The sequence below is a fragment of the Garra rufa genome, chromosome 19 (assembly GCF_049309525.1).
Source record: "Garra rufa chromosome 19, GarRuf1.0, whole genome shotgun sequence".
In the NCBI taxonomy this organism is placed as follows: Eukaryota; Metazoa; Chordata; class Actinopteri; order Cypriniformes; family Cyprinidae; genus Garra; species Garra rufa.
Window position 1 is genome coordinate 41,290,792 of NC_133379.1, and position 26,834 is coordinate 41,317,625.

Below are 26,834 nucleotides of genomic sequence, written 5' to 3' on the forward strand. Positions count from 1 at the left end.
AAAATAAGATAATGAAACAAAACAACTTAAAACATAACATACTGTTTTGTTCTAAAACAGTATAAAACAACAAAAAATTATATAATGTTAAACCAAATTAAACATTACATGTTGTTTTGTTTTTGTTATAAAAAACAAAGCATACATGACACATAACATAAAAAACATAACATAAAGCGTGATGTTATGTTTTGCTCTTTCATATTATGCTATCATGTTGGTATTTTTGTTGTTTTGTTGTTGTTTTTGTTGTAAATTTAGCAAAACATAACATGAAAATGTAATGCAATGACAAAAAATAATGTAAAACATCACATTTAAATTTTTTACATCACATTTTGTTATTTTTATTTTTATTTTTTGCTATAAAATAAGATAATAAAACAAAACAGCTTAAAACATAACATACTATTTTGTTCTAAAACAGTATAAAACATAAAAAAAACATGATATAGCGTTAAACCATACATAACAGTATCAAATTAAACGTAGCATGTTTTGTTTTTGTTATAAAAAAACAAAGCATACAGTAACATGACACATAACATAAAAAACATAACATAACATAAAGTGTGATGTTATGTTTTGCTCTTTCATATTATGCTTTCAAGTTGTTTTTTTATATTTTGTTTTGCTTTGTGTATTTTTGTTCTGTTCTGCATTTGTTTTTGTTGTAAAATTAGCAAAACAACATAAAAATGTAATGCAACAGCAAAAAATAATGTAAAACGACATTTTATTGTTTTAAACATCGCATTTTGTTTTTTAATGTTTTTGTTATAAAATAAGATAATGAAACAAAACAACTTAAAACATAACATACTGTTTTGTTCTAAAACAGTATAAAACAACAAAAAATTATATAATGTTAAACCAAATTAAACATTACATGTTGTTTTGTTTTTGTTATAAAAAACAAAGCATACATGACACATAACATAAAAAACATAACATAACAAAGTGTGATGTTATGTTTTGCTCTTTCATATTATGCTATCATGTTGGTATTTTTGTTGTTTTGTTGTTGTTTTTGTTGTAAATTTAGCAAAACATAACATGAAAATGTAATGCAATGACAAAAAATAATGTAAAACATCACATTTAAATTTTTTACATCACATTTTGTTATTTTTATTTTTATTTTTTGCTATAAAATAAGATAATAAAACAAAACAGCTTAAAACATAACATACTATTTTGTTCTAAAACAGTATAAAACATAAAAAAAACATGATATAGCGTTAAACCATACATAACAGTATCAAATTAAACGTAGCATGTTTTGTTTTTGTTATAAAAAAACAAAGCATACAGTAACATGACACATTACATAAAAAACATAACATAACATAAAGTGTGATGTTATGTTTTGCTCTTTCATGTTATGCTTTCAAGTTGTTTTTTTATATTTTGTTTTGCTTTGTGTATTTTTTTTCTGTTTTGCATTTGTTTTTGTTGTAAAATTAGCAAAACAACATAAAAATGTAATGCAACAACAAAAAATTATGTAAAATGACATTTTATTATTTTAAACATCGCATTTTGTTTTTTAATGTTTTTGTTATAAAATAAGATAATGAAACAAAACAACTTAAAACATAACATACTGTTTTGTTCTAAAACAGTAAAAACAACAAAAACATGATATAATGTTAAACCAAATTAAACATAACATGTTGTTTTGTTTTTGTTATAAAAAACAAAGCATACATGACACATAACATAAAAAACATAACATAACAAAGTGTGATGTTATGTTTTGCTCTTTCATATTATGCTATCATGTTGGTATTTTTGTTGTTTTGATGTTGTTTTTGTTGTAAATTTAGCAAAACATAACATGAAAATGTAATGCAATGACAAAAAATAATGTAAAACAGCACATTTAAATTTTTTACATCACATTTTGTTATTTTTATTTTTATTTTTTGCTATAAAATAAGATAATAAAACATAACATTCTATTTTGTTCTAAAACAGTATAAAACATAACAAAAAACATGATATAGCGTTAAACCATACATAACAGTATCAAATTAAACGTAGCATGTTTTGTTTTTGTTATAAAAAACAAAGCATACAGTAACATGACACATAACATAAAAAACATAACAACAAAGCGTGATGTTATGTTTTGCTCTTTCATGTTATGCTTTCAAGTTGTTTTTTTATATTTTGTTTTGCTTTGTGTATTTTTGTTCTGTGTTGCATTTGTTTTTGTTGTAAAATTAGCAAAACAACATAAAAATGTAATGCAACAGCAAAAAATAATGTAAAACGACATTTTATTGTTGTAAACATCGCATTTTGTTTTTTAATGTTTTTGTTATGAAATAAGATAATGAAACAAAACAACTTAAAACATAACATACTGTTTTGTTCTAAAACAGTATAAAACAACAAAAAACATGATATAATGTTAAACCAAATTAAACATAACATGTTGTTTTGTTTTTGTTATAAAAAACAAAGCATACATGACATAACATAAAAAACATAACATAAAGCGTGATGTTATGTTTTGCTCTTTCATATTATTTTATCATGTTTTTTTAAATATGATGTTTTGCTTTGTACATTATTTTTTGTTGTTGCATTACATTTTCATGTTATGTTTTGCTAAATTTACAACAAAAACAACAATGTAAAACATCACATTTAATTTTTTTACATCGCATTTTGTTATCTTTAATTTTTGCTATAAAATAAGATAATAAAACATAACTTAAAACATAACATACTATTTTGTTCTAAAACACTATAAAACATAACATGATATAGCGTTAAACCATACATAACAGTATCAAATTAAACGTAACATGTTTTGTTTTATAAAAAACAAAGCATACAGTAACATGACACATAACATAAAAAACATAACATAACATAGTGTGATGTTATGTTTTGCTTTCATGTTATGCTATCATGTTGTTTTTTATATTTTGTTTTGCATGTTATGTATGTTATGTAACTTAAAAAACATAATTTTTGTGTTGTCTTTTATATTTTTTGTCATAAAACAGCAATGAAACAAAACAACATAAAACATAGCGTACTATGTTTTGTTACAAAACAGATATAAAACAACAAAAAAACGTGATGTAACATTAAACCAAACAAAACAGCATCACATGTTATTGTTATTGTTTTGTTATGGTTATAAAAAAACAAAGCATACAATAACAACACATAACTTTAAAAAAAAACAATATAAAAAGCTGAACATGTTATATTTTCTGTTTCATGTTAAGCTGTGTCATGTGATGTTTTGTGATTTTTTTTTTTTTTTAAACCTGTCAAAACACACCTGTAAAACCTGAGCTGGCATAGCTACAAATATATCTGTCAGGGCTTAGTCTTCAGGTGTTGTCTGTTTGATGTGTAAGCGTTCATCTCCTCCGTGTGACGCAGCAGATTGAGTTTAGAGGCACGAGACTCTGTTTGGCTGCTGCAGATGGGAGTGACACAATGCTGATGCTCACAGATCTGATTCCGGTGCGAATCTCAGCACAAATCCTACACGCTTTGGCCTGAGATGCCATGTTCAGTCTTAAGATGCTTATTCCTGCGTGATCCATTCACAACAGGCCGCTTTACTGAGTCATCTGCTGGCGTAGGGATATTCAGACATCTGTTACGCACAACTGCAGAGACACATGGGGAAATTAACTCATATTCCAGCATTTTATGGTGCTGTGATTTAAGAAAGAGAGTAAAACTAGCAAAAGCTCATCATGTTGCTAGTAGTTATGTTGTAAAACAGCTGCTGACTAAGGTAATATCACAGCACATGACATGACTAATCTCCGGATAATTACATTATGTAACTCTTTAATTAATCCCATCATGCATCTCAACATAGATCTAATATATATATATATATATATATATATATATACATACATACAATAATATATATTTAATCCAGAAATGTATCAATTATTTATATTTAACAGCAAGAAAAGGTAATATGACTTAAAACTTAAACTTAAACTTTTTGTTATTAATTATTAATATTATTAATTATAAAATATTAATGATGAAATTAAACAGCATAACATAAAAGATAATATAATATAATATAAAATGTAAAATAATATAATATAATATAATATATTAAATTATATAAATGTGTAAACTATCAAAAAAAAGCATGAATAGTAATTTGACAGCTAATTTAACAGCTACTGTATATATATATTTACATTTAGTCTATAGCAGACGCTTTTATCCAAAGCGACTTACAAAAGAGGATATATTAATATAGTATAATTTGCTATATTCATATATATATATATATATATATATATATATAAATTAATACTTCTTTTCAGCAAGGATGTGTTAAATTGATAAAAATTGACAGTGAAGAATTATATTGTTAGAAAAGATTTTTATTTTAAATAAATGCTTTTTAACTTTGCATTTATTAAAAAATCTTGAAAAAACATAATTTTTTTGTGTTTATTATAAAAGTATTTTTATATATTTATGTTAAATTATCAAATTTAAAAACCTAAAAAATCGCAAATATCAAAAAATAAAAATATATTAATTTGACAGCTAATTTAACAGCTGTATATGAATATAGTATAATTTACTATATTTTGATTTTATTTTTGTTATTATAATACAATATTTGTCAAATATTGCATAGCATAACTTTGCAAATCAACATTACATTTTTATTGTTGTTTTTTAAAAATCTGCTTATCAAGGCTGCGTTTATTTGATTAAAAACACAGAAAAAACAGTAATATTGTGAAATATTATTGAAATTTTAAATAGTGGTTTTGTAATTTAATATACTTTAAAATAGAATGTATTCCTGTGACATTTGTTTTTCTTTCTTTCTTTCTTTCTTTCTTTCTTTCTTTCTTTCTTTCTGTGAAAGAAATTAATACTTCTATTCAGCAAGGATGTGTTAAATTGATAAAAAAAATAATAGTAAAGACTTATATGGTTAGAAAAGATTTCTATTTTAAATAAACGCTGTTCTTTTGAATTTTTTAGGTATCAAAAAACCTTGAAAAAAGTATCACAGATTCCAAAAAAGTATCAAAATCAGCATATTAGAATGATTTCTGTAGCATCATGTGACACTGAAGACTAAAGTAAAGATGCTAAAAATGTAGCTTTGCATCACAGAAATAAATTGTATTTTAATGCATGTAAAAAAAAAAAAAAAATTTTAAATTGCAATACCATTTCATTATTTATTTATTAATTTTTACATTTTCATATTCATAACTTATCTATAAAATAAAGAACTCCCGTTGAAAAATTGTAAAAGTAATGTTTGCTGGAGAGTGCCACTGACACACTGACGTTTGCTTCAGTTAGCTGTGTTAATTTGCAGACTCTGTTCATCTTTACTGAAGAATTATCCGTGTTTATTATTAAATAGACGGCAGTACAGGTGTTTTGCTGCTGTCATGTTTGCTCGGCGTGTTTGCAGTCATGCTCTCCTCACGTCTGCAGGATCATTCATGTCACACCCTAAACAAATATCAAAGTCTGTGCCGTTAACGCTCTCCAATGCTCAACCAAGGACACTCCAGCCGCCTGACCTGTATTCCTCCTCATGGTTTGTTTGCGTTGAACTTGGGTAATTCAGAGCAAACAGAAAACACTTGGGCAGGAATCGATACGCTCTGGAAACATCTGAGAGAGAGTGAAACATAAATCATTTTCATGCAAATATCAAGTATTATGCATCACTTTCACTTCTCATTTGTATTATATGGCTATTTGCATTTTTTTTTCAATCTAATGCAGTCTAATTGCATTATTTCCACTCATTTGCATTTTGATTGTTTAAATTGCAATTCTAAAATAAATGAATAAATAAATAATATTTGTATTTGCAATATAAAATTTCTTTATGTATCTTTTAATTAGAGTTATATATTTAAAAAATAATAATAAAGTAATATATTCTATGTACATCGATTATTTATGAAGGGCTTTTTAGTTGGTTTAAACTAGAATTTTAAATTCTAAAAAAAATACTAAATATGCATTTATATGTAGTATTGTATGTTTGTAATATAAAAAGTATTTAGCATTTTTAGGTATATTTAAATATGTATTTGTAGATAATTTCTAATAAGCTTCTGTTTTTTGGTTGGATAAAATTATACTTATGTTTACTATGTTACTTTATGTATTTTAAAATTATATTTACATATTTTCAACAATTATATTATTTTATAAATTATAAATATTTGTAAAATGTATACATATTTTGTATTTATAAAATAGTAAAATATATTTAAAAATTTTTGCGTGTGTCTGTGTGTGTATGTATATATATATATATATATAACATATATTTTAAATTTTAAATATTATATTAAAATGTTAATATTAAAATATTTTCAAAATATTATATAATTTAATGCATGTAGTAGTTTATATTTGTAATATACAAAGTGTTTATAATTTTTAGTTTTAGTTAAATATTTTATATGTATTTGTTGATCATTTGTAATCATTTTCTGCCTTTTGGTCTGTCTTTTAAAAATATATAAATAATTTATAATCATACATTTGTAAAATGTGTTCATTTGTTTATATTTATACATTATAAATATTAATCAAATTTATGCAGATTTTCTATTAATATAAAATCTATAGATTTGTAAAATATATTTAAATATTTTTGCATGTTTGTGTGTATGTATATATAAATATACATAAAGACATATAAAGACATATTTGAATTATATTTAAATATTTTCAAAATATAATATAATGCAATATATTACATGTACAAAGATTATTTATGATCTATAAATATCTGTACAATCTATAAATAAACTATAAATATGCATTTATATGTAGTATTTTATCTGTTTAACATAAAAAGTATTTATTTCTTTTAGTTATATTTAAATATTTTATATGTATTTGTAGATCATTTCTAATAATTGTCTGCCTTTTGGTTGGTTTAAATTGTACTTTCAAAATATATAAATAAATGAATAAATACTACATTTGTAAAATGTATTCATGTTTTTATATTTACAATATGCATTTATATATTTTAATTGATTTCAACAATTATATTATTTTAGTAATACATTATACATATTTAAAAAATGTATGCATATTTTGTATTTATATAACATTTATTTATATATTTGTAAATATTTTTACATGTATATATTCTGGTTTTTGGTTGGTTCAAATTAATATTATTTTATAAATACATGATAAATATTTATAAAATGTATGCATATTTTGTATTTATATATTTTATTTTATATAAATATATTTATTTGATATATATACATACATGCATATATACTTATAGATAATCATATGGCCATTTGTGTCTGATTTTACACTTTGCTCTCCCCTTGATTTCATTTTAATGCTGTTTTATTGTTTTCATGCTCAGTTTTATTCATTAACTCTGTAATCAAACTCGCCCAATGCCAATAAAAGATGTAATGGTATTATTCGCACTCAGCTCAATGGCGTTTTGCATGTCTTGTGTTTCAGACAGTACAGGCCCAAACGCAACGTCTCATTTGTGCACAACGGGACGAAGGTGGCAGCTTATACGCCCAAGACTTTTGTCTTTTTGCCTGAGAAATCAGTGGGAGACCCGAATGTGGATATGGTGACCACAGTGAACATCCCGGCCGTGGTGAGTGTGTTTGTGTGTGTTTGGAGAACACAGGTGTTTTATTTTCCATTTGATCTGATTCTCAGTGTCTGGTTTCCTCAAACAGGCTGTGATGAATCGGCTCAAAGGTGCAGGATTCTGGGTTTCTTCTGGTATCTCCATGTACATGGGCTCCATCGGCACCACTATGTTCATGACGCGTTCGGTGCAGGAGCTGCTCTGGGGCTTCAAAGACCCGCTGCTCACGCGACTCAAGACCATAAAGCCAGAGACGGACGAGTACTTCGGTCTCATGCTACACGTGAGTCTCTGATCACACACATATCTGTGTATCCTTCCGCAGAAACACGCCACACACACACACACACACACAAAATATATATGTTTTACACATGTTAATATTACATTTTTAATAATTATTTAATTATGATTGTAATACTATCTATTATTTATTTATTATTTGTACTATTATTATTTTATTTTAATATTCATATTTATTATTAATGTATACATTTTAACATATTTTAATATTTTATAAAAATATATATTTTATTATTTTTATTTATATATATATATATATATATATATATATATATATATATAAATATTTGTTTTAATGTGAATATCAAAAACAATTCAGATGATATATAAATGTAACAATATAACCTTTTTATTGTTACATTTATATATCATTTGAATTGTTTTTGATATTCACATTAAAACAAATTATAATTGCGTACAAATTATATTTTATTATTATTAGAAATATTTTGTTTATACAAATTTATATAAAATGTATTTTAATTCATTTTACAAAATAAAATTCTATTTATTTGAAAAGTATTGTATTTTCTTAATATCTTTTTTATTATTATGATGAATTATTTAATTATTTTATATTTATATTCAATAGTAATTTATACATTTATGTTTAAACATTTTTATATTTTATAAAAATTGTATTTTATTATTTACTTTATAAATTGAATTATATTTTAAATATATATTTTAGTATATTTTATTAAAATATATTACACATTTTTACTGTTGCATTTATAGATTTTTAAATCAATTTTTTATAGATATTCTAATACTGTTTTGATGTTTACATTAAATGCAATAAAAATTACAAATTAATTCACAAAATTATACTTTATTATTATTATACATATTTTTGTTATATGTTATGTAAAATTGTAATGTTCACTGTAAATGCAAATGCATTAAAATTAATGATAATTAATTGAAATGAAAAAAATTGTAATGAAAAAAAGTCATAAAATTATGTTTTATTATTATTATAAATATTTTATAGTTATATATTATTTATTGTTTATATTATTTTTATAGTTATATTTATACAAATTTGGTTATATTTATACAAATATATATAACATTTATGTTTTATTTTTTACAAAATAAAATTCTAATTATTTAAAAATGTAACAAACGTAAAAAAAAAGGTTAATAAATTTTTATGATTAAAAAACTTATATATTATTTTAATACTGTTTATGATGTTCACATTAAATGCAATCACATAAAAAATGAATGCTAATTAATAAAAAAATAAATAATATTATTTAATTAAATATTTATTTTTTATTTTATTATTACTATAAATATTATTTATATTATATTTATACACATTTACATAAAAATTATGTTTTGGTTTATTTTATAAAAGAAATCGTGATTATTTAACAATATAATGCACTGTTTTATATATAAATATTTGTATAATTTTCTAATCTCATCTGTTCTTGTCTTGTCAGAAAAACGGCAGTGATGACGGTGAATTTGTGTATCACACCGGAGAGCACAATTACCTGGACTTTGGCCGCATTTACACCTGGAAGGGAGAAAAGTAAAGACTCTGATCCTCTTGCATATCATATTTTTTTGAAGCGGAGCTGGAAATGGTTGATGTTTGATGTGCTTTGTGCATCAGGATGCTGTCTTTCTGGAAAACCAACCAGAGTAACATGATCAACGGCACCGACGGCAGCGCCTTCCACCCGTTCCTGAGCAAAGACGAGCGTCTGAACGTCTTCACCGCCGACCTCTGCAGGTACAGACGCCAATGTCAGCTTATTAGACGACTACATTAGCAATCGCTGCTTTCAGAGCCACAATATTAATGCAATAAAACAGTCAGCTGTGATCTTAGTCAATCGTAGTAGAGCTGTGGCCACATGAGTTCAGATTTGTGAAAGAGCATATTTCATAAAAGGCTTAACCTTTGCACAGGATGACTTTTCGAAGTACGGCTCGTCGTGTTCGATACAATAAAGCATCAAGTGGAAGTCCTGAAGCTGTTGTTCTCATGTTCGGGTGGGTCTGTCGTACCTGTGGTTATTTGTGAAGACTGATCTCATCGTGTGTTTGGCAGCACATGTGTTTTCTGTAGTGTCTCGATAAGAAAAGGGCTATAAATCACACGCCATCCGGACCCAGAACATGCCGTAATATAATGGAGAAGGCATCTGTTCAAACCATTCTATGGGAACTTCCTGAAATTCAGCACATGTGGATGCCAGTGTGTCCACCACTGCTTAGAATAATTTATATTTAATGCATTAATTTGTAGCATCATATTTATATATATATAGATATTCATATATAAATTTGCTTCAATTATTAATAATTACTTACATATTAATTATTACTTTAAAAATATTTATTTAAACGTTTTTATTTTATATAATATAAATTATCATTATTATTATCATATATTTATATTGATTATATTACAATATATTTTAATATATAACTGAAAACTGTATAAAATAATTAATTAAATTATATATGTATTATAATAAATAATATTTATGATGAATTAGCTCATTTATAAACTATCCAAAAATATCAAATATATTACTAATATAATTAATAAATAATGAATATTTAATGAAATAATTTATAGCATCATATTTAATTAAAACATATATATATATATATATATAGTTGTTTAAATTAGTAATAATTTATAATAATAAAATTACTAATTATTAATGTATACATTCATATTTTAACATTTTTATTTTTACAAAATAAATAATTATTATTTTAAAACATATTTATATTGATTATATTATAATATATTTAACCTTTTTAGTGTAGCATTTATATTAATTGAAAACTGTTTAAAAATTCATATTAAAGTAATAATAAAATTAATACAAATTTGTAACACAAAATTAATAAAATAAATAATAAAATTATATATTTATTATAATTATAATAAATACAATATATAAAATAAGCAGTTATATACTTACTATAATTAATAAATAATTCATGTTTAATGCTTTAATTTATAGCAAAAATTAATGCTATAAAGTAATTAAAAATAGCATTAATTTATTTATTTTTTAATATATATATATATATATATATATATATATAATTATTATTATTTTAATACATATTTTTAATGTATACATTTATATTTAAACGTTTTATTTTTCACTTTTATAAACTTTTTCATTATTTTTTGACATATTGATTATATAACAATATATTTAACATTTTTATTGTTACATTTATATATTAATTGAAAAGTTTTTAAATATTCATAATAAAATTAATAAAAATTTGTTACAAATAAAATTAATAAAATAATTAATTAATCAAATTATATATTTATTATAAGTATAATAAATAATATTTATTTATGATAAATTAGCTAATTTATAAAGTATCTGAAAAAAAATAGCATTTAATTTATTAATATAATTAATAAATAATTAATATAAATGTGTATATATATTCGTAATTTTTTCTAAAATGTTCTTTTTTTAGAATGTTTCAGTTTTGTTTTTGATTTCTGGATTTAAAAATGTAATATAATTATTATTGACATATTTTCATACAATAATACCAGTGTCTGAAAGTTGAAATGTATTTTGAAGGTCAGTGTGGGTGTTTTTAGTACATCATCAGGGGCTTGTTAATGATTTTGGATGTTAGTTGACGCTCGCAACTCTAAATATTCAGTCTAGTTCCCTTTTAAAACTGCTATATGTAGAAATGCAGAAGTTGTGAGTCACAGCGGATCTTTATTCATCTGCTCGACCTCTTCTCCACTGATATGAAAAGACCATGAAACTGGACCAAAGGTCTGAACCTCCCAAATTCCTCCCTGACATTAGCGTTTGCTACAAACTTGCACTCCGTGTGGGAACACAACTTTACTCCAATTCTCTGTAATATCATTTCAGAAATACACTGCGCTGATGGGACATTTTACAATATGCTTGGAGGTTTAAGCAAGAGAATAAATGGCTGTAGACCTCACAGCTGGATACTTTACACATGGGAATATATTATTTCATGTATTATCAATCATTTATTATTTAAATCAAATTTTACATTTATTTTTAATTCATTGAAAGTTATGCGGTGAACACCCTGTATGTAATTCTTTTGTTACCTGTTTCTTTACTTTTTTAAATAAATAATTTAATTAAATGTATAGACTTAATTATATAATTTTATATAATGCTTTATTTATATTCACTTATTTAATTATTTTAAATGTCATATAGTCTAATATTAATTAATTAATTCATGCAGAGTAATGTACATCTTAATTCCCTCCATATATATATATATATATATATATATATATATATATATATATATATTCATTAAATTTTTTATTCATTTATTTATTTAAAGAAATCTTTCTTAACTTTAAAATCTTTTTTCTGTTTCTTTGACCCTTTATAAACTTTTTAAATAATTTTATAAAATGTATATAATATTTAATAATATATAATCCATTATCAGTTACTTGTATTGTTTATTTAATATTTCAATTTTATTTTTAATTTATTAAAAGTGATTTGATTCACTTTTTAATTTCTGTATGTTTGGTTTTAGAAGCCTTTCTAAAATATGTATATGCTGATTAATAATTATTAAGTCATTTATTTATTACATTTATAATATTGTTTTTAGGTCTTTAAAAAATCGTTTTACTTTTTTATTTTTATTTAGTTAGTTATTTAAAGAAATGTTGTTTCATCTGTATGTAAGGTTTAAAAAAAAAAAATTCTGTTACCTTTATAAACTTTTTGAATAGTTTTATAAAATAGATAGCATTTAATGGTATTTAATCTATTATCAGTTACTTTTATTGTTTATTTATTTATTTTATTTTTTCATTTTATTTTTAATAATGTTGTTCAGTTTGTTATTTCTGTATGTTTGATTTTTGTAATCTTTTCTCATTTATTAATTACATTTTTAACATTTAGTTTGTCTTTTTAAATTTTTCTTTTGACTTTTTAAAATGCCATTCCCTTCTGTATGTTAAAAAGTTTAAAATCTTTTTTTCTGGTACTTTTTAAAAACTTTTTAAATAATTGTAAAAAATGTTATATATTATTTTTAATGGTATTTAATCTATTATCAGTTACTTGTATTGTTTATTTATGTATTTAGTATTTAAATTGTATTTTTTTATTTATTAAGAGTAATGTTTAGTTTGTAATTTCTGTGTTTGGTTTTTTTACTCTTTTTTTTATATATTGTTTGTACACTATCATTTATTTATCTAATCTTTTAACATTTCAAGTGTATTTTGAGTTTTCCGCTTCAGTTTCCTCTCTACGTGTGTCGGCTGATGATATATAGCAAATGACGCACGCCCTTATTTTAATACTCCATATGATATGTGTTCTGTTCATTCTTTGACCTTTCACCTGGAGTCCAGTTGACCCGTCTCACCCTGGGCTCTATTTTCAGTGGAAACTCTGCCCTGAACCTTCCGTCTTTGTTCGGCGCGGAAAGAATCCCGTACGTTCTGTCGTGAGCTGCCGTCACACATGGTTTCTCGAGAACAGATTCCAACCTGGAATGTTTTCAAACCACTTTTAACCTAGTTGACCACGAGCGCCGGGCCCTGGACTTATTGTGCAGCCGGGGGACAGCTGTCCTTGTCCTTTCCCGCTGACTCCTCACCCATATTTTTAAGGGAAAGGAGGCTGTAGGAACGGCATGTGTAACCTTTGTACATGGTTTAATGGGGCTGTGGTCCGTCTGGTAAACTAATTTCCTCTGATCAGAATCAGCTCAAAACAAACATGCATTATCACACGACTGCCGTTTGTTACTGAACACTTTTCCTGTGTTATTTAGAAGCAGGTTTCCAAGTGCTTCCTCAATAGTGAACATCTAATATCGAACACAGGCTCGCTTGAACATCCTTGGGGTCAGAGGTCATGTTCAGGGTCACATCTGCCAGCTTAATCTGAATCTCTGCAGCATATCCCTGCTGAAAAAAACTGCTAAAACCAGCCTAGGCTGCTTTTAGCTGGTGGTTTCGAAGGTAAAAATGGACAAAACCCGTCTAACACCAGCCCACTGACCAACTAAATCCAACCAAGCAGCCTAGGCTGGTTTTAGCTGTTTTTTTTTTCACCAGGGATGTGTTAAAAATGTAGTTGACATAGTTTGATGACTCTTCTCCAGGTCCATCCACATGCGCTTTGAGAAGGAGGTGGAGGTGAAGGGAATCCCAGCGTACCGCTTCACGCCGCCCAGGGCCGTGCTGGCCAGCGGCAAAAACAACCCTGAAAACGAGGGATTCTGCCTGACCAAGAAATGCCTGGACGATGGCGTGCTGGATGTGTCTGTGTGTCGGAAAGGTGTGTTAATGCAAACATATATACATACATTAATTACATTAGTTTCATTCATTTAATCATATTTAATCATAAGTCTGTTTTATTTAGCTTTTAGGGTGTTGTGGGTGTTTTAAGCTATTGTTATATAATTTCTAGGGTGTTCTGGGAGTTTTAGGCTGTTGCTATGTTGTTTCTAGGGTGTTCTGGGTGTTTTAGGCTGTTGCTATGTCGTTTCTAGGGTGTTGTGGGTGTATTAAGCTATTGTTATATAATTTCTAGGGTGTTCTGGGAGTTTTAAGCTGCTGCTATGTTGTTTCTAGGGTGTTCTGGGTGTTTTAGGCTGTTGCTATGTTGTTTCTAGGGTGTTCTGGGTGTTTTAGGCTGTTGCTATGTCGTTTCTAGGGTGTTGTGGGTGTTTTAAGCTATTGTTATATAATTTCTAGGGTGTTCTGGGTGTTTTAAGCTGCTGCTATGTTGTTTCTAGGGTGTTCTGGGTGTTTTAGGCTGTTGCTATGTCGTTTCTAGGGTGTTGTGGGTGTATTAAGCTATTGTTATTTAATTTCTAGGGTGTTCTGGGAGTTTTAGGCTGTTGCTATGTCGTTTCTAGGGTGTTGTGGGTGTATTAAGCTATTGTTATATAATTTCTAGGGTGTTCTGGGTGTTTTAGGCTGTTGCTATGTCGTTTCTAGGGTGTTGTGGGTGTATTAAGCTATTGTTATATAATTTCTAGGGTGTTCTGGGAGTTTTAGGCTGTTGCTATGTCGTTTCTAGGGTGTTGTGGGTGTATTAAGCTATTGTTATATAATTTCTAGGGTGTTCTGGGAGTTTTAGGCTGTTGCTATGTCGTTTCTAGGGTGTTCTGGGTGTTTTAAGCTACTGCTATGTTGTTTCTAGGGTGTTCTGGGTGTTTTAAGCTGCTGCTATGTCGTTTCTAGGGTGTTGTGGGTGTTTTAGGCTGTTGCTATGTCGTTTCTAGGGTGTTGTGGGTGTATTAAGCTATTGTTATATAATTTCTAGGGTGTTCTGGGAGTTTTAGGCTGTTGCTATGTCGTTTCTAGGGTGTTCTGGGTGTTTTAAGCTGCTGCTATGTTGTTTCTAGGGTGTTCTGGGTGTTTTAGGCTGTTGCTATGTCGTTTCTAGGGTGTTGTGGGTGTATTAAGCTATTGTTATATAATTTCTAGGGTGTTCTGGGAGTTTTAGGCTGTTGCTATGTCGTTTCTAGGGTGTTGTGGGTGTATTAAGCTATTGTTATATAATTTCTAGGGTGTTCTGGGAGTTTTAGGCTGTTGCTATGTCATTTCTAGTGTGTTCTGGGTGTTTTAAGCTGCTGCTATGTTGTTTCTAGGGTGTTCTGGGTGTTTTAGGCTGTTGCTATGTCGTTTCTAGGGTGTTGTGGGTGTATTAAGCTATTGTTATATAATTTCTAGGGTGTTCTGGGAGTTTTAGGCTGTTGCTATGTCGTTTCTAGGGTGTTCTGGGTGTTTTAAGCTGCTGCTATGTTGTTTCTAGGGTGTTCTGGGTGTTTTAGGCTGTTGCTATGTCGTTTCTAGGGTGTTCTGGGTGTTTTAGGCTGCTGCTATGTCGTTTCTAGGGTGTTATGGGTGTTTTAGGCTGTTGCTATGTTGTTTCTAGGGTGTTCTGGGTGTTTTAGGCTGCTGCTATGTCATTTCTAGGGTGTTCTGGGTGTTTTAGGCTGTTGCTATATCGTTTCTAGGGTGTTATGGGTGTTTTAGGCTGCTGCTATGTCGTTTCTAGGGTGTTCTGGGTGTTTTAGGCTGCTGCTATGTCGTTTCTAGGGTGTTCTGGGTGTTTTAGGCTGCTGCTATGTCGTTTCTAGGGTGTTCTGGGTGTTTTAGACTGCTGCTATGTCGTTTCTAGGGTGTTGTGGGTGTATTAAGCTATTGTTATATAATTTCTAGGGTGTTCTGGGAGTTTTAGGCTGTTGCTATGTCGTTTCTAGGGTGTTCTGGGTGTTTTAGGCTGCTGCTATGTCGTTTCTAGGGTGTTCTGGGTGTTTTAGGCTGCTGCTATGTCGTTTCTAGGGTGTTCTGGGTGTTTTAGGCTGCTGCTATGTCGTTTCTAGGGTGTTCTGGGTGTTTTAGGCTGCTGCTATGTCGTTTCTAGGGTGTTCTGGGTGTTTTAGACTGCTGCTATGTCGTTTCTAGGGTGTTGTGGGTGTATTAAGCTATTGTTATATAATTTCTAGGGTGTTCTGGGAGTTTTAGGCTGTTGCTATGTCGTTTCTAGGGTGTTGTAGGTGTATTAAGCTATTGTTATATAATTTCTAGGGTGTTCTGGGAGTTTTAGGCTGTTGCTATATCGTTTCTAGGGTGTTCTGGGTTTTTTCCTTTAGTTCTTGCTCATTGTCTTGTGTGCTGGAGCAGTAATGTGAGTTTCTGTTCTGCACATGTGATTTACTGCGTCTGTTACCCACACACTCACACATAACCTAGTCACCTGACTCCAGCACATTCCTCATTTCGTCCTGCTGTGTGTTTTTTAATGTTAAACACATGCCACATTCATGACCATAGAGATCTGAAGGTGTTCCAATAGCCACTAAAACACACTCAAGCATTTATCTGACCGTACAAAAAAAGAGGTATTTCTAAAGACTGTTATTCGTTGTATGAAGCTCGTCAGAACTAAAGTTTTACTGAAGTGCTGCTTGCATGTGCAGATATTGCCAAACTGTTGCTATACAGTTGTTAGGGTGTTTTGAGTGTTTTTAGGCTGTTGCTAGGCACTTTCTATGGTGTTACAGGCATTTTAGTCTGTTGCTATGCAGTTGCTAAGGTGTTCCAAGTGTTTTTAGGCTGTTGCTATGCAGTTGCTAGGGTTTTCTGAGTGTTTTGGTCTGTTTTATTTAGCTTTTAGGGTGTTTTAGGTTGTTGTTATACAATTGCTAGGGTGTTCAGCATGTGTTAGTCTGTTTTATTTAGCTTTTATGGTGTTCTGGGTGTTTTAGGCTGTTGTTAATTCATTTCTAGGGTGTTCTGGGTGTATTAAGCTATTGTTATGTAGTTTCTAGGGTGTTCTGAGCGTTTTAGCCTGCTGCTGTGTCGTTTCTAGGGTGTTCTGTGTGTATTAGGCTATTGTTATACAGTTGCTAGGGTGTTCAGCATGTTTTAGTCTGTTTTATTTAGTTTTTAGGGTGTTGTGTGTGTTTTAGGCTGTTGTTATGTAATTTTTAGGGTGTTCTGGATGTTTTAGGCTGTTGCTATGCAGTTGCTAGTGCATTTTAAGTGTTTTTAACCAGTTGTGAATGAGTGTTTTTTAGGCAGTGGATTCTGGGTATTATTTTAACCCATAAAGTGAAACTCACACACATAATAACTGCTGACCTTCCTCTCAGATCTGTTTACGTTTTATGGTTTTGTGTCACACTGTGCTCATGTGAGCTTCAGCACACGATTACTACATTGCCAAAGCATTTGAGTGCTGGCATATTACAGGTGTATGAAATAACACACACACACACACACACATGCTCAGAGTGAGTGTTGCCAAACATGAGGGCTGGAAAACTCTCACCTCTGTCCCAGTAACGCAGGAGTCTAATTTCTCCCGGTGTGTTGAGAACAGAGGCGTTAAATCCATCTGGGTTACTCACGGTCACTCCGGATTGTTTTCATGCTCAAGGTCAGAGTTCCCTTCATCTTCTCATGAGACAAGGTTCCTCTTTAACGTCATGACAGGATGAAGCTCTACGACTCTCAAGGGGCTCGTAGGAGAAAAGGCATTGTTAAGACAAAGCGAGGAGGGGACGTTATTTCTGCTGTTAGATGACTGAAAACATTCATAATGACTGTTGTTCTGTGAGTTTAGAGGACATCCCTTTATCTGACAAGGTCACTTACTTTAAATGAAAGAAATAAAACAGTATGTGCTGTACGAAGCTGAATGTTTTACTCATTGCTTTGTTTTTAATTCGCTGAGCAAGTCAGGTATCCTTCTGAAAGTAAACATAAGGTTTGACTCTGAAAACACATTTTATTTATTTATTTATTTTATTTTATAGGAATGGTGCATATTCGTGAACATCAGTTACAATATGTAAACATGAATCATTTAAAAAAATAATATATATATATATATGTTCTTTTTTTTTTTGAAAGAAGTCTCTTCTGCTTACCAGACATACAGTAAAAACAGTAATATTGTAATTGGATTTAATTAAAAAATAAATTATTTTGATTTTGTGATTGCATGAACTGATAAAATGAATGCCTTTATTTGCAGGAAAGCATCAGTGTAGGTGATTTTGTGGTGTAATAGTTGTTGTTGTGTGTCTCAGGTGCTCCTGTCGTCGTGTCGTTCCCTCATTTTCATCTGGGTGATGAGAAGTACTCCAAAGCCATTGATGGCATCTCTCCGGTCCACGAGCAACATCAGACATTTCTGGATCTGAACCCTGTGAGTTCCGCTGTCATGTGTAGAATTTTGTAATTATGTCTTATTCTCTAATGTATTTTTTCCTGTCGGAAATGTGTTTTTGTGATATAATTAGTTTGATTACTGCTATCTTCGGGATAAAATTAATCTCAAATTTACTAACAAATGACTCAGGAAAGACGCCAGCGAATGCACATCTTCCTTGTTGCATGTGCAAATTCTGAAACACTAATACAAAAAGAAAATATTTTTTCTATTTGTTTCTATTTGTGCAAGCTGCTGCACATTTGTGTAATTCTGAATTCCACAGACACACATTGACAGGCATTTATTAAGTTCACGGATAATTGTGAATGCGATTGTTAGAAAATTTGAGACTAATTTCATCTCAAAGCTATCTAGCTCAGATCCTATCTTATTTTTTCTCAGACCATGGGAGTGCCTGTTCGTGCTATGAAACGAGCCCAGATCAACATTCATCTCGAGAGAGTGACTGGCTTTCCGTAAGTGATGCTTTCCTGTCTGATATATTTACTCGCACTTTGTTGTTAGACGGCCATGAATGAGTGTGTGTGTGTGTGTGTTTCATAGTTTGATAGCTAAAGGTCTTTGTCTTTTTGTCCTGTTTCCTCAGTTTGACCAGGAATCTCAACAGCACCATCTTTCCCATTGTGTTTCTGAACGAGGTGAGAGTCAGAAGTTCCTCCTGAACAGGATGATTTAGTGGCCGACAGTTTCGTCTCCTGTTAAATGGCTGCTTGTTTTTCTGCTGTGTTTTTGCAGTCGGTGGTGATTGACGACGCTTCCGCAGCGAGGATTCACAAGCTGCTGCTGATCGTAACTCTGGTCTCTCATTTCCCACTCATCCTCGTGGCTCTGGGAGTCATCCTGCTGCTCGTCTGCATCATCCTCGCCATCCGCTTCTATCAGAACAAGGTAATACAACCACCAAGAATCCTCTAGCAACTGCCCAGCAACACCCTAGCAACTCTGATCTCCTCATTTCCCTAGAACAACCTAACAACCTCCTAACAACACCCTAGCAACAACCCTAGTATCCTAGTAACCACCAAGAACATCTTAACAACCACCTATTAACATTCTTGCAACTTTGGTCATCACCAGTACACCCTAACAACTGCCTAACAACAACCTAGCAACAACCAAGAATAACCTAGTAACACCCTGTTAACCACCCAGAATACCCTAGAAACCACCCAGAACACATTAACAACCGCCTAGAAACATCTTTGCAACTTTGGTCTTCTAATTTTCCCAGTACACCCTAACAACCGCCTAACAACACCATAGCAACAACCCAGAATACCCTAGCAACACCATGTTAACCAACCAGAATAACCTAGCAACCACCTAGAACACATCAACAACTGCGTAGCAACATCCCCGCAACTCTGATCTTTTCATTTCCCCAGAACACCCTAACAACTTCCTAACAACACCCTAGCAACAACCCAGAATACCCTAGCAACACCCTATTAACCACCCAGAATACCATAGCAACCACCCTGAACATCCTAACAGCTGCCTAGTAATACCCTAGCAACAACCCAGAATACCCTAGCAACACTAACAACTTCCTAGCAATACCCAAACATTTTTAGTCTTCTCATTTGCATAACTGCTATCTAGAAACTCCCTCACAACTGCCTAGTAACACCCTATTAACCACCCAGAACACCGAAAAAAAAAGCCTAGTAAGGCTCTAGCAACTTTGGTCTTCTTATTTCCCCAGAACACTCTAACAACCCTTGTATAACATCCCAGCAATGGCTTAGTAACACCCTATTAACCGCCCAAAACACACTAACAATCACCTAGCAACTTTGGTCTTTATATTTCCCCAGAACACCCTAACAACTGCCTAGTAAAATCCCAGAATACTCTAGCAACACCCTATTAACCACCCAGAATACCCTAACACCCACCCAGAGCAACTTAGCAACTGCCTAGCAACCTCTTTGCAACTCTGGTCTTCTTATTTCCCATGAACACCATAACAACCACCTAGCAAAACCCTAGCAACTGCCTAGTAAGACCATATTAACCACCCAGAACATCCGAACAACCACCTAGCAACACCCTAACAGCTCTGGTCTTCTGATTTCCCCTAACAACCCTCATGTAACATCTTAGCAACTGCTTGGTAACAACCTTTTAGCCACCCAGAACACCCTAGTAACCATTCAGAACACACTAACAACTGCCTAGCAACTGCCTAGCAAGTTTGGTCTTCTTATTTCCTCATAACATCCTAACAACCCTCATGTAACATCCTTAGTAGCACCCTATTATCCACCCAGAACACCCTAGTAACCATGATAACCATTCAGAACACACTAACAACTGCCTAGTAACACCCTATTAACCAACCAGAACACCAAACAAACATTTAGCAACGCTAGTCTTTACATTTGCCCAGAACACCCTAACAACTGTCTAGAAACACCCTCACAACTGCCTAATAAGACCCTATTAACCACCTTGACCACCCTAGTAACCATTTAGAACACACTAACAACTGCCTAGCAACACCCTAGCAACTTCGGTCTTCATATTTCCCCAGAACACCCTAACAATTGCCTAGGAACATCCCTAGGAAATACCCAGAGCACCTTAGCAACACCCAATTCAACCTACAGTGAATACCCTATTAACAACCCAGAACACACTAGTAACCCTTCAGAACACAGAATGCCTAGAAACAATAGTGATCTCTCCGTCTGAGAGACTTCAAACCTTCAAACTACAAGCTTTTCTATTTAACTATTTCAAGCTTCCAGCTATTTAAACACAAAGTTTTTTTTGAAGGTCACAGAGTATGTGAGTGTGTGCGTGTGAATGTTCAGGCTTTTCAGAAAAGTCTTCATTATTCCCCAGCTTATTCTTCACTTTCCCACCAAAGTTCAAACTGAAACCCAAAAATGTGTCTTTCACTGTCAGCACAGTTCGCACGCACTAAAGCACTAAACATCATTCCATGAACATTTCTGAGTGGGTTTGTTGTGGAAGCTGAATGCTGTTCTTCCAGATCAGTCTTTATGAATCAATATTCTCATTCACACACTCACTGCTGTAGAGCTGACAAAACTAAAGCACATGTGGACCTTGAGAAAATCAGGCAGAGCTGAAATGTTACTAATTGATGTGAACAAAAATATGTTCTGAGAATATTTTCAGTGTAGAAGCATTTTAAAAGCATTTCACTGGACGGTATTCAAAACATCCAGGTTTTTAAATATTTAAAAACATTTTCATTTTATAATTTTAAAATTTTACTAGAAAAATAGTAAACCTTTTTTTATATTTTAACATTTAAAAAAAAAAATCACTCACTAAATATACTAAAGTAATTTTAAGATTTAAAAAAAAAAAATGTTTAATGCATTTACTGTAGTTAAAATCCTAATTTAATTTAGTCCCAGATAAATAATACTCTCATAGCAAGTATAAGTTACATCATTTGATCTATTTAAAAAAGCGTTGATCAATACTGCCCTACAAAGGCAAAGTGCAGTAACTACGCTAACACTGAAACTGAGAAAAATGCCTTTAAAGTTTCTACACCATATATTTGTATTAGTTACTGCAATTTTGACACTTTCGTTTCTCTGAAATGGGAAAAAAATGAACCAGGAGACTTTGCCACAAGACAGAACAGTTGTCACAAAGGCCATTTTAAGTCTTAACTCAATTTTGATCAAATGTGTAGTTACTGCGCTTTGCCTTTGGAAGGCAGAATAGTAGTTTCAGTAGCTTTTTATTAGTCACAGCGTGTGTTCTGAATGGTGACGTGACAGTGGTTCGACTGTGTTAAATGACTAGCTTCCTGCATGTAGTGGAGTTGAGGTTACATTCAAAGCCTGTTGTTCTTCTGCATGTGGTTTATGTAGATGAATTTGTTTCCTGTTTTACCTTAAGCATCTAACCACCTCATGCTACTCTCACGATCACTGCACTAACCTAGCACCCATTCTGTGATGTTTTTGCTTCCTAACATCTTGGCTTGTCATTCTAACCTGATGAACATCGTGCTGATCTGCTTTTGTTTAGACTGAAGTGAAGCGCTTTGATTTCACTGAGGCTTTCCGCTGCTCTCCTGTAAGTTCAGCACTCATTAACCATCTAACTATACTAGTTCAGGTCTGCGTCGCACATCTTCCATTCCCAAGGAAATGCATGAGCTGATCAAATGCAAAAGCCACTTAGGACAAAAGCTTCTGCCAAATGCACGAATAAAAACACAGAAAATGTTGAAATGCACTATATACAATCTTTTAGTAATATAAGCATTATGGCTTCACTTTGTGCTCTGGATTATTGGATTAACTAGCATTTGGATGTAAATGTGATCTGCCGGATGTCATTTGATTATTCCCATACGGAAATGTAATACATGACATATTTTGCCCTAAAACAAGACTGATATTGCCTTATATGGCTAGATTTCCATTTGCATTTGTAATATTTTATTATTTACTCATATAAATCAACGTGTATTGAGTTTTAGAATGGATATACATGCACATATTTGTATGGGCTATATGTATATGTTAAGATATGAAATTAGTTACATTTCATTTATGTTTAGCGCAGGTATATTTCTAACAATAGCCAACAATACATTGTATGGGTCAAAATTATTGATTTATCTTTTATGCAAAAAATCATGAGTATATTAAGTATCATGTTCCATGAAGATATTTTGTAAATTTCCTAGCGTAAATATATCAAAACAAAATTTTTGATTGGTAATCTGCATTGCTAACTTCATTTAAACACCCTTAAAGGCAGTTTCCTCGATATTTATATTTTTGGCATCCTCAGATTCCAGATTTTCAAATAGTTGTAAATCAGCAAATCTAAATTGAAAAAAACTGACTTACGACTTATGACTGGTTTTGTGGTACAGGGTCACATATATGAAAATTTTATATATTGATGTTGTATGTTACATTTACATATGGAAGTTAGTTAACTTCTAATAATTATTTTAATATTTGGAGTTTGAGTATATTTACTTATTTCTGATACGAGAGCATCCCAAAGTGCAATTACCAACAGCCAACTGAGAAAAATAAAGCAAATCTACAATAAAAAAACTGAGTTAAGACTCTACTGAGTTCAACTCAAAAGCAAGGTAGGAAAAATACACATGCATTTACATGCATTATTAATGGAAATTATGAAAGATATGTGACACAGGCTTAACTCACTTCAGCTTGAACTGAATCACTAACTAGGCTGGTTTAACATGTGATACTAAAAGACTAGTTTAAAGGAGTAGTTCACTTTCAGAACAAAAATTTAGAGATAATGCACTCACCCCCTTGTTATCCAAGATGTTCATGTTTTTCTTTCTTCAGTCGTAAAGAAATTATGTTTTTTAATGGACTTCTGTGGTGCCTCAGAGTTTGAACTTCCAAAATGCAGTTTACCAACAGAAAATAGAAAATAACCAATCGTTTATCCAGATAAGACCCTTCTTCTTCGACTGATCATTTAGAGCCCTTTGTAGCTGCATTTTGGAAGTTCAAACTCGGGAGCACCATAGTCCATTATAAAGAGAGAAATCCTGAAATGTTTTCCTCAAAAAACATCATTTTCTTACGACTGAAGAAAGAAAGACATGAACATCTTGGATGACAAGGGGGTGAGTACATTATCTGTACATTTTTGTTCTGAAAGTGAACTACCCCTTTAAGAACTAAAACATGCTGTAAGTAAAGTACATGAACATTTTGTCCAAATGTCTCTTTTCTTGTACTTGCAGAAAGTATGTTTCCTACTCATGCACACATACTAAATCAGTCGTTTTGTCTTTTCTTTCTTCATTTCAGCCATCTGCAAAGAAAGACACGTCATATGCTCCTGTGAGCGCCAAAGTGGACGATCAAGATGAGAAAAACGGCACTTATATCGGCATGACGCCCATGGACAAGTCTTAAACCACTGTCTCTGTGTGTGTGTGTGTGTGTGTGTGTGTGTGTGTGTGTGTGTGTTTGTCATAGATGCAATCACTGTCAGTAGTCAACAGAGCGGTGTGTCAGTCGTCAGATTACACACTGACTCCTCCTCAGGACTGACGCCGTCAGCAAACAAGCATCTTGCTGAAGGACTGAAGAGCGTCTCTGCACACACACACACACACACACACACACACACACACACTTTAGCCTCATTCAGCATCTGTTTCATATCATATTTAAACACTTTGAGACACATTAAAGCTGCTGTCAGTGATTTCTTAGGAGTATCACAAATCAAATGTTGAGAAATCACATCTGCGTCTGTCAAGACACTCGATTCACACCCGCAGCACCATGGTAAATGCTCAAAAAAATACTTAGCCTAAATTGAAGATATAAGTACTTGAATTGCATATTAACATCTGAATTACACTTTTTTTTAACAAACTTAATTTTATGCATGTTTGCCAGTCATGCATAATAAGGTCTAAACTTAAACGTATTTCTAAAATTACGCATATTTTATCAACTGTTTGCATTTTATTTGATTTATTTGACTCATTCGGCTCAATAATGTTTTGTCCAAATGCACGTTTATAAAAATGACTTAAATGTCCGAATTGAACTATGATCTAATCCTGGCTTTGGCTAAGCCCTGTCTGTGAAACCAGGCCATTCAGTTTATTAGTACTATTACAGAAATCTGACTGGGTTCGTTTATACATGACGGACAACTATGCATCACATTAAGTCTATTAAAACTGTGTTATATGTGCAATTCATATACATAAATCTTAAATTTAGTTTTTTTTTTTTTATGAGTGCAGGGGAGTGGCCTGTATTTTAGCCATTCAGAAACCTTGTCAGTCAGAGGTGTGTGTGTGTTGTATAGTGGGTGGGGTTTAGTGAAGAGGGCATGCCTGTGTTTTTAGTGGGAGAAATGTGTCATAGAAGGTGTGTGTGTGTGTGTGTGTGTCATATAGTGGGCAGGGTTTAGTATAGAGGGGTGTGTGTGTGTGTGTGTGTGTGTGTGTGTGTGTGTGTGTGTGTGTGTGTGTGTGTGTGTGTGTGTGTGTGTGTGTCATATAGTGGGCAGGGTTTAGTATAGAGGGGTGTGTGTGTGTCATAGTGGGCGGGGTTTAGTATAGAGGATGTCTGTGTCATAGTGGGTGGAGTTTAGTATAGGGGGGGTGTCATATAGTGGGTGGGGTTTAGTACAGAGGGTTAGTGCCATATAGTGGGTGTGTCTGTGTGTGTGTTTTGTGGGCAGAAATTGTCAGAGGGGATATGTTTGTGTTGTATAGTGGGTGGGGTTTAGTATAGAGGGTTTGTGTCATATAGAGGGCATGTCTTTGTTTTAGTGGGTGGGGTTTATCATAGAGGGCATGTGTATGTGTCAAATAGTGGGTGGGGTTTAGTATAGAGGGTGTGTGCCACATAGTGGGCGTGTCTGTGTGTGTGTGTGTGTGTGAGTGTGTGTGTTTTGTGGGCGGAGTTTGTCAGAGAGGGGTTATGTTTGTGTTGTACAGTAGGCGGAGTTTAGCATAGAGGGCGTGTCTGTGTTTAGTGGGCGGGGTTTGTCACAGAAGGTGTGTTTTTTAGTGGGTGGAGTCATGGTGTGTGTGTGATTGTAGTCATAAAAGCTCCTGAAATCACTTACATCACCTTTAACAATCAGACACTATGTTCAGAGTTTTCTAACCTCTTAAAAGGCCAAACTAAAGCAATTTTATATTTGTGTTACCAAATGGTCCGTTCACACAGGACGTGTTCCTGCATTTAAACACCTGAATTGAGATCAGCAGAAAAGAGCAGAAATAGTAGTTTTACCTTGACACGCTTATGGTGCTGAACACGCGTGTGCGTAGACGAACCATAACGCAAGCGTCCTGTGTGAAAGACCCACGTGTGACTGAACCTGCTGTGCCTTTCGTTACAAACCCTTGTTTTTTGTTTTCACCTTGCGTTGTTTTATTTGCCACCACATCAATGTGCCTTGATTTCATGAGTGTAAAATATTACAGTCGATTTAGTTGATATTGTGGAATCTAATCTAACGTCTGCAGTCATTTCATTCAGCCTAATTTTAAACACTGAACGCAGACGACCGTCTGAATGATTTTAGATGAGAATTGTTCTGAAATGAAGATAATCTGTAAGTATTATTAGATGGCAGGATTG

At 31.5% G+C, this 26,834-nt stretch overlaps 1 protein-coding gene across 1 annotated transcript in view; it reads left to right on the plus strand.

Moving 5' to 3' along the window:
* Window positions 1–25,644, plus strand: part of LOC141292685 (lysosome membrane protein 2-like) — a 43,138-nt gene extending 17,494 nt beyond the window's left edge. Inside the window, exons 3-12 of the mRNA XM_073824720.1 lie at window positions 7,510–7,657; window positions 7,743–7,937; window positions 9,412–9,503; window positions 9,588–9,707; window positions 14,117–14,292; window positions 18,569–18,687; window positions 19,096–19,169; window positions 19,301–19,352; window positions 19,450–19,602; window positions 24,525–25,644. Coding sequence (XP_073680821.1) covers window positions 7,510–7,657; window positions 7,743–7,937; window positions 9,412–9,503; window positions 9,588–9,707; window positions 14,117–14,292; window positions 18,569–18,687; window positions 19,096–19,169; window positions 19,301–19,352; window positions 19,450–19,602; window positions 24,525–24,632 — 1,237 coding nt within the window. The 3' untranslated portion in view covers window positions 24,633–25,644. The remainder of the gene's footprint in view (window positions 1–7,509; window positions 7,658–7,742; window positions 7,938–9,411; window positions 9,504–9,587; window positions 9,708–14,116; window positions 14,293–18,568; window positions 18,688–19,095; window positions 19,170–19,300; window positions 19,353–19,449; window positions 19,603–24,524) is intronic.
* The last annotated feature ends 1,190 nt before the right edge of the window (window positions 25,645–26,834 follow it).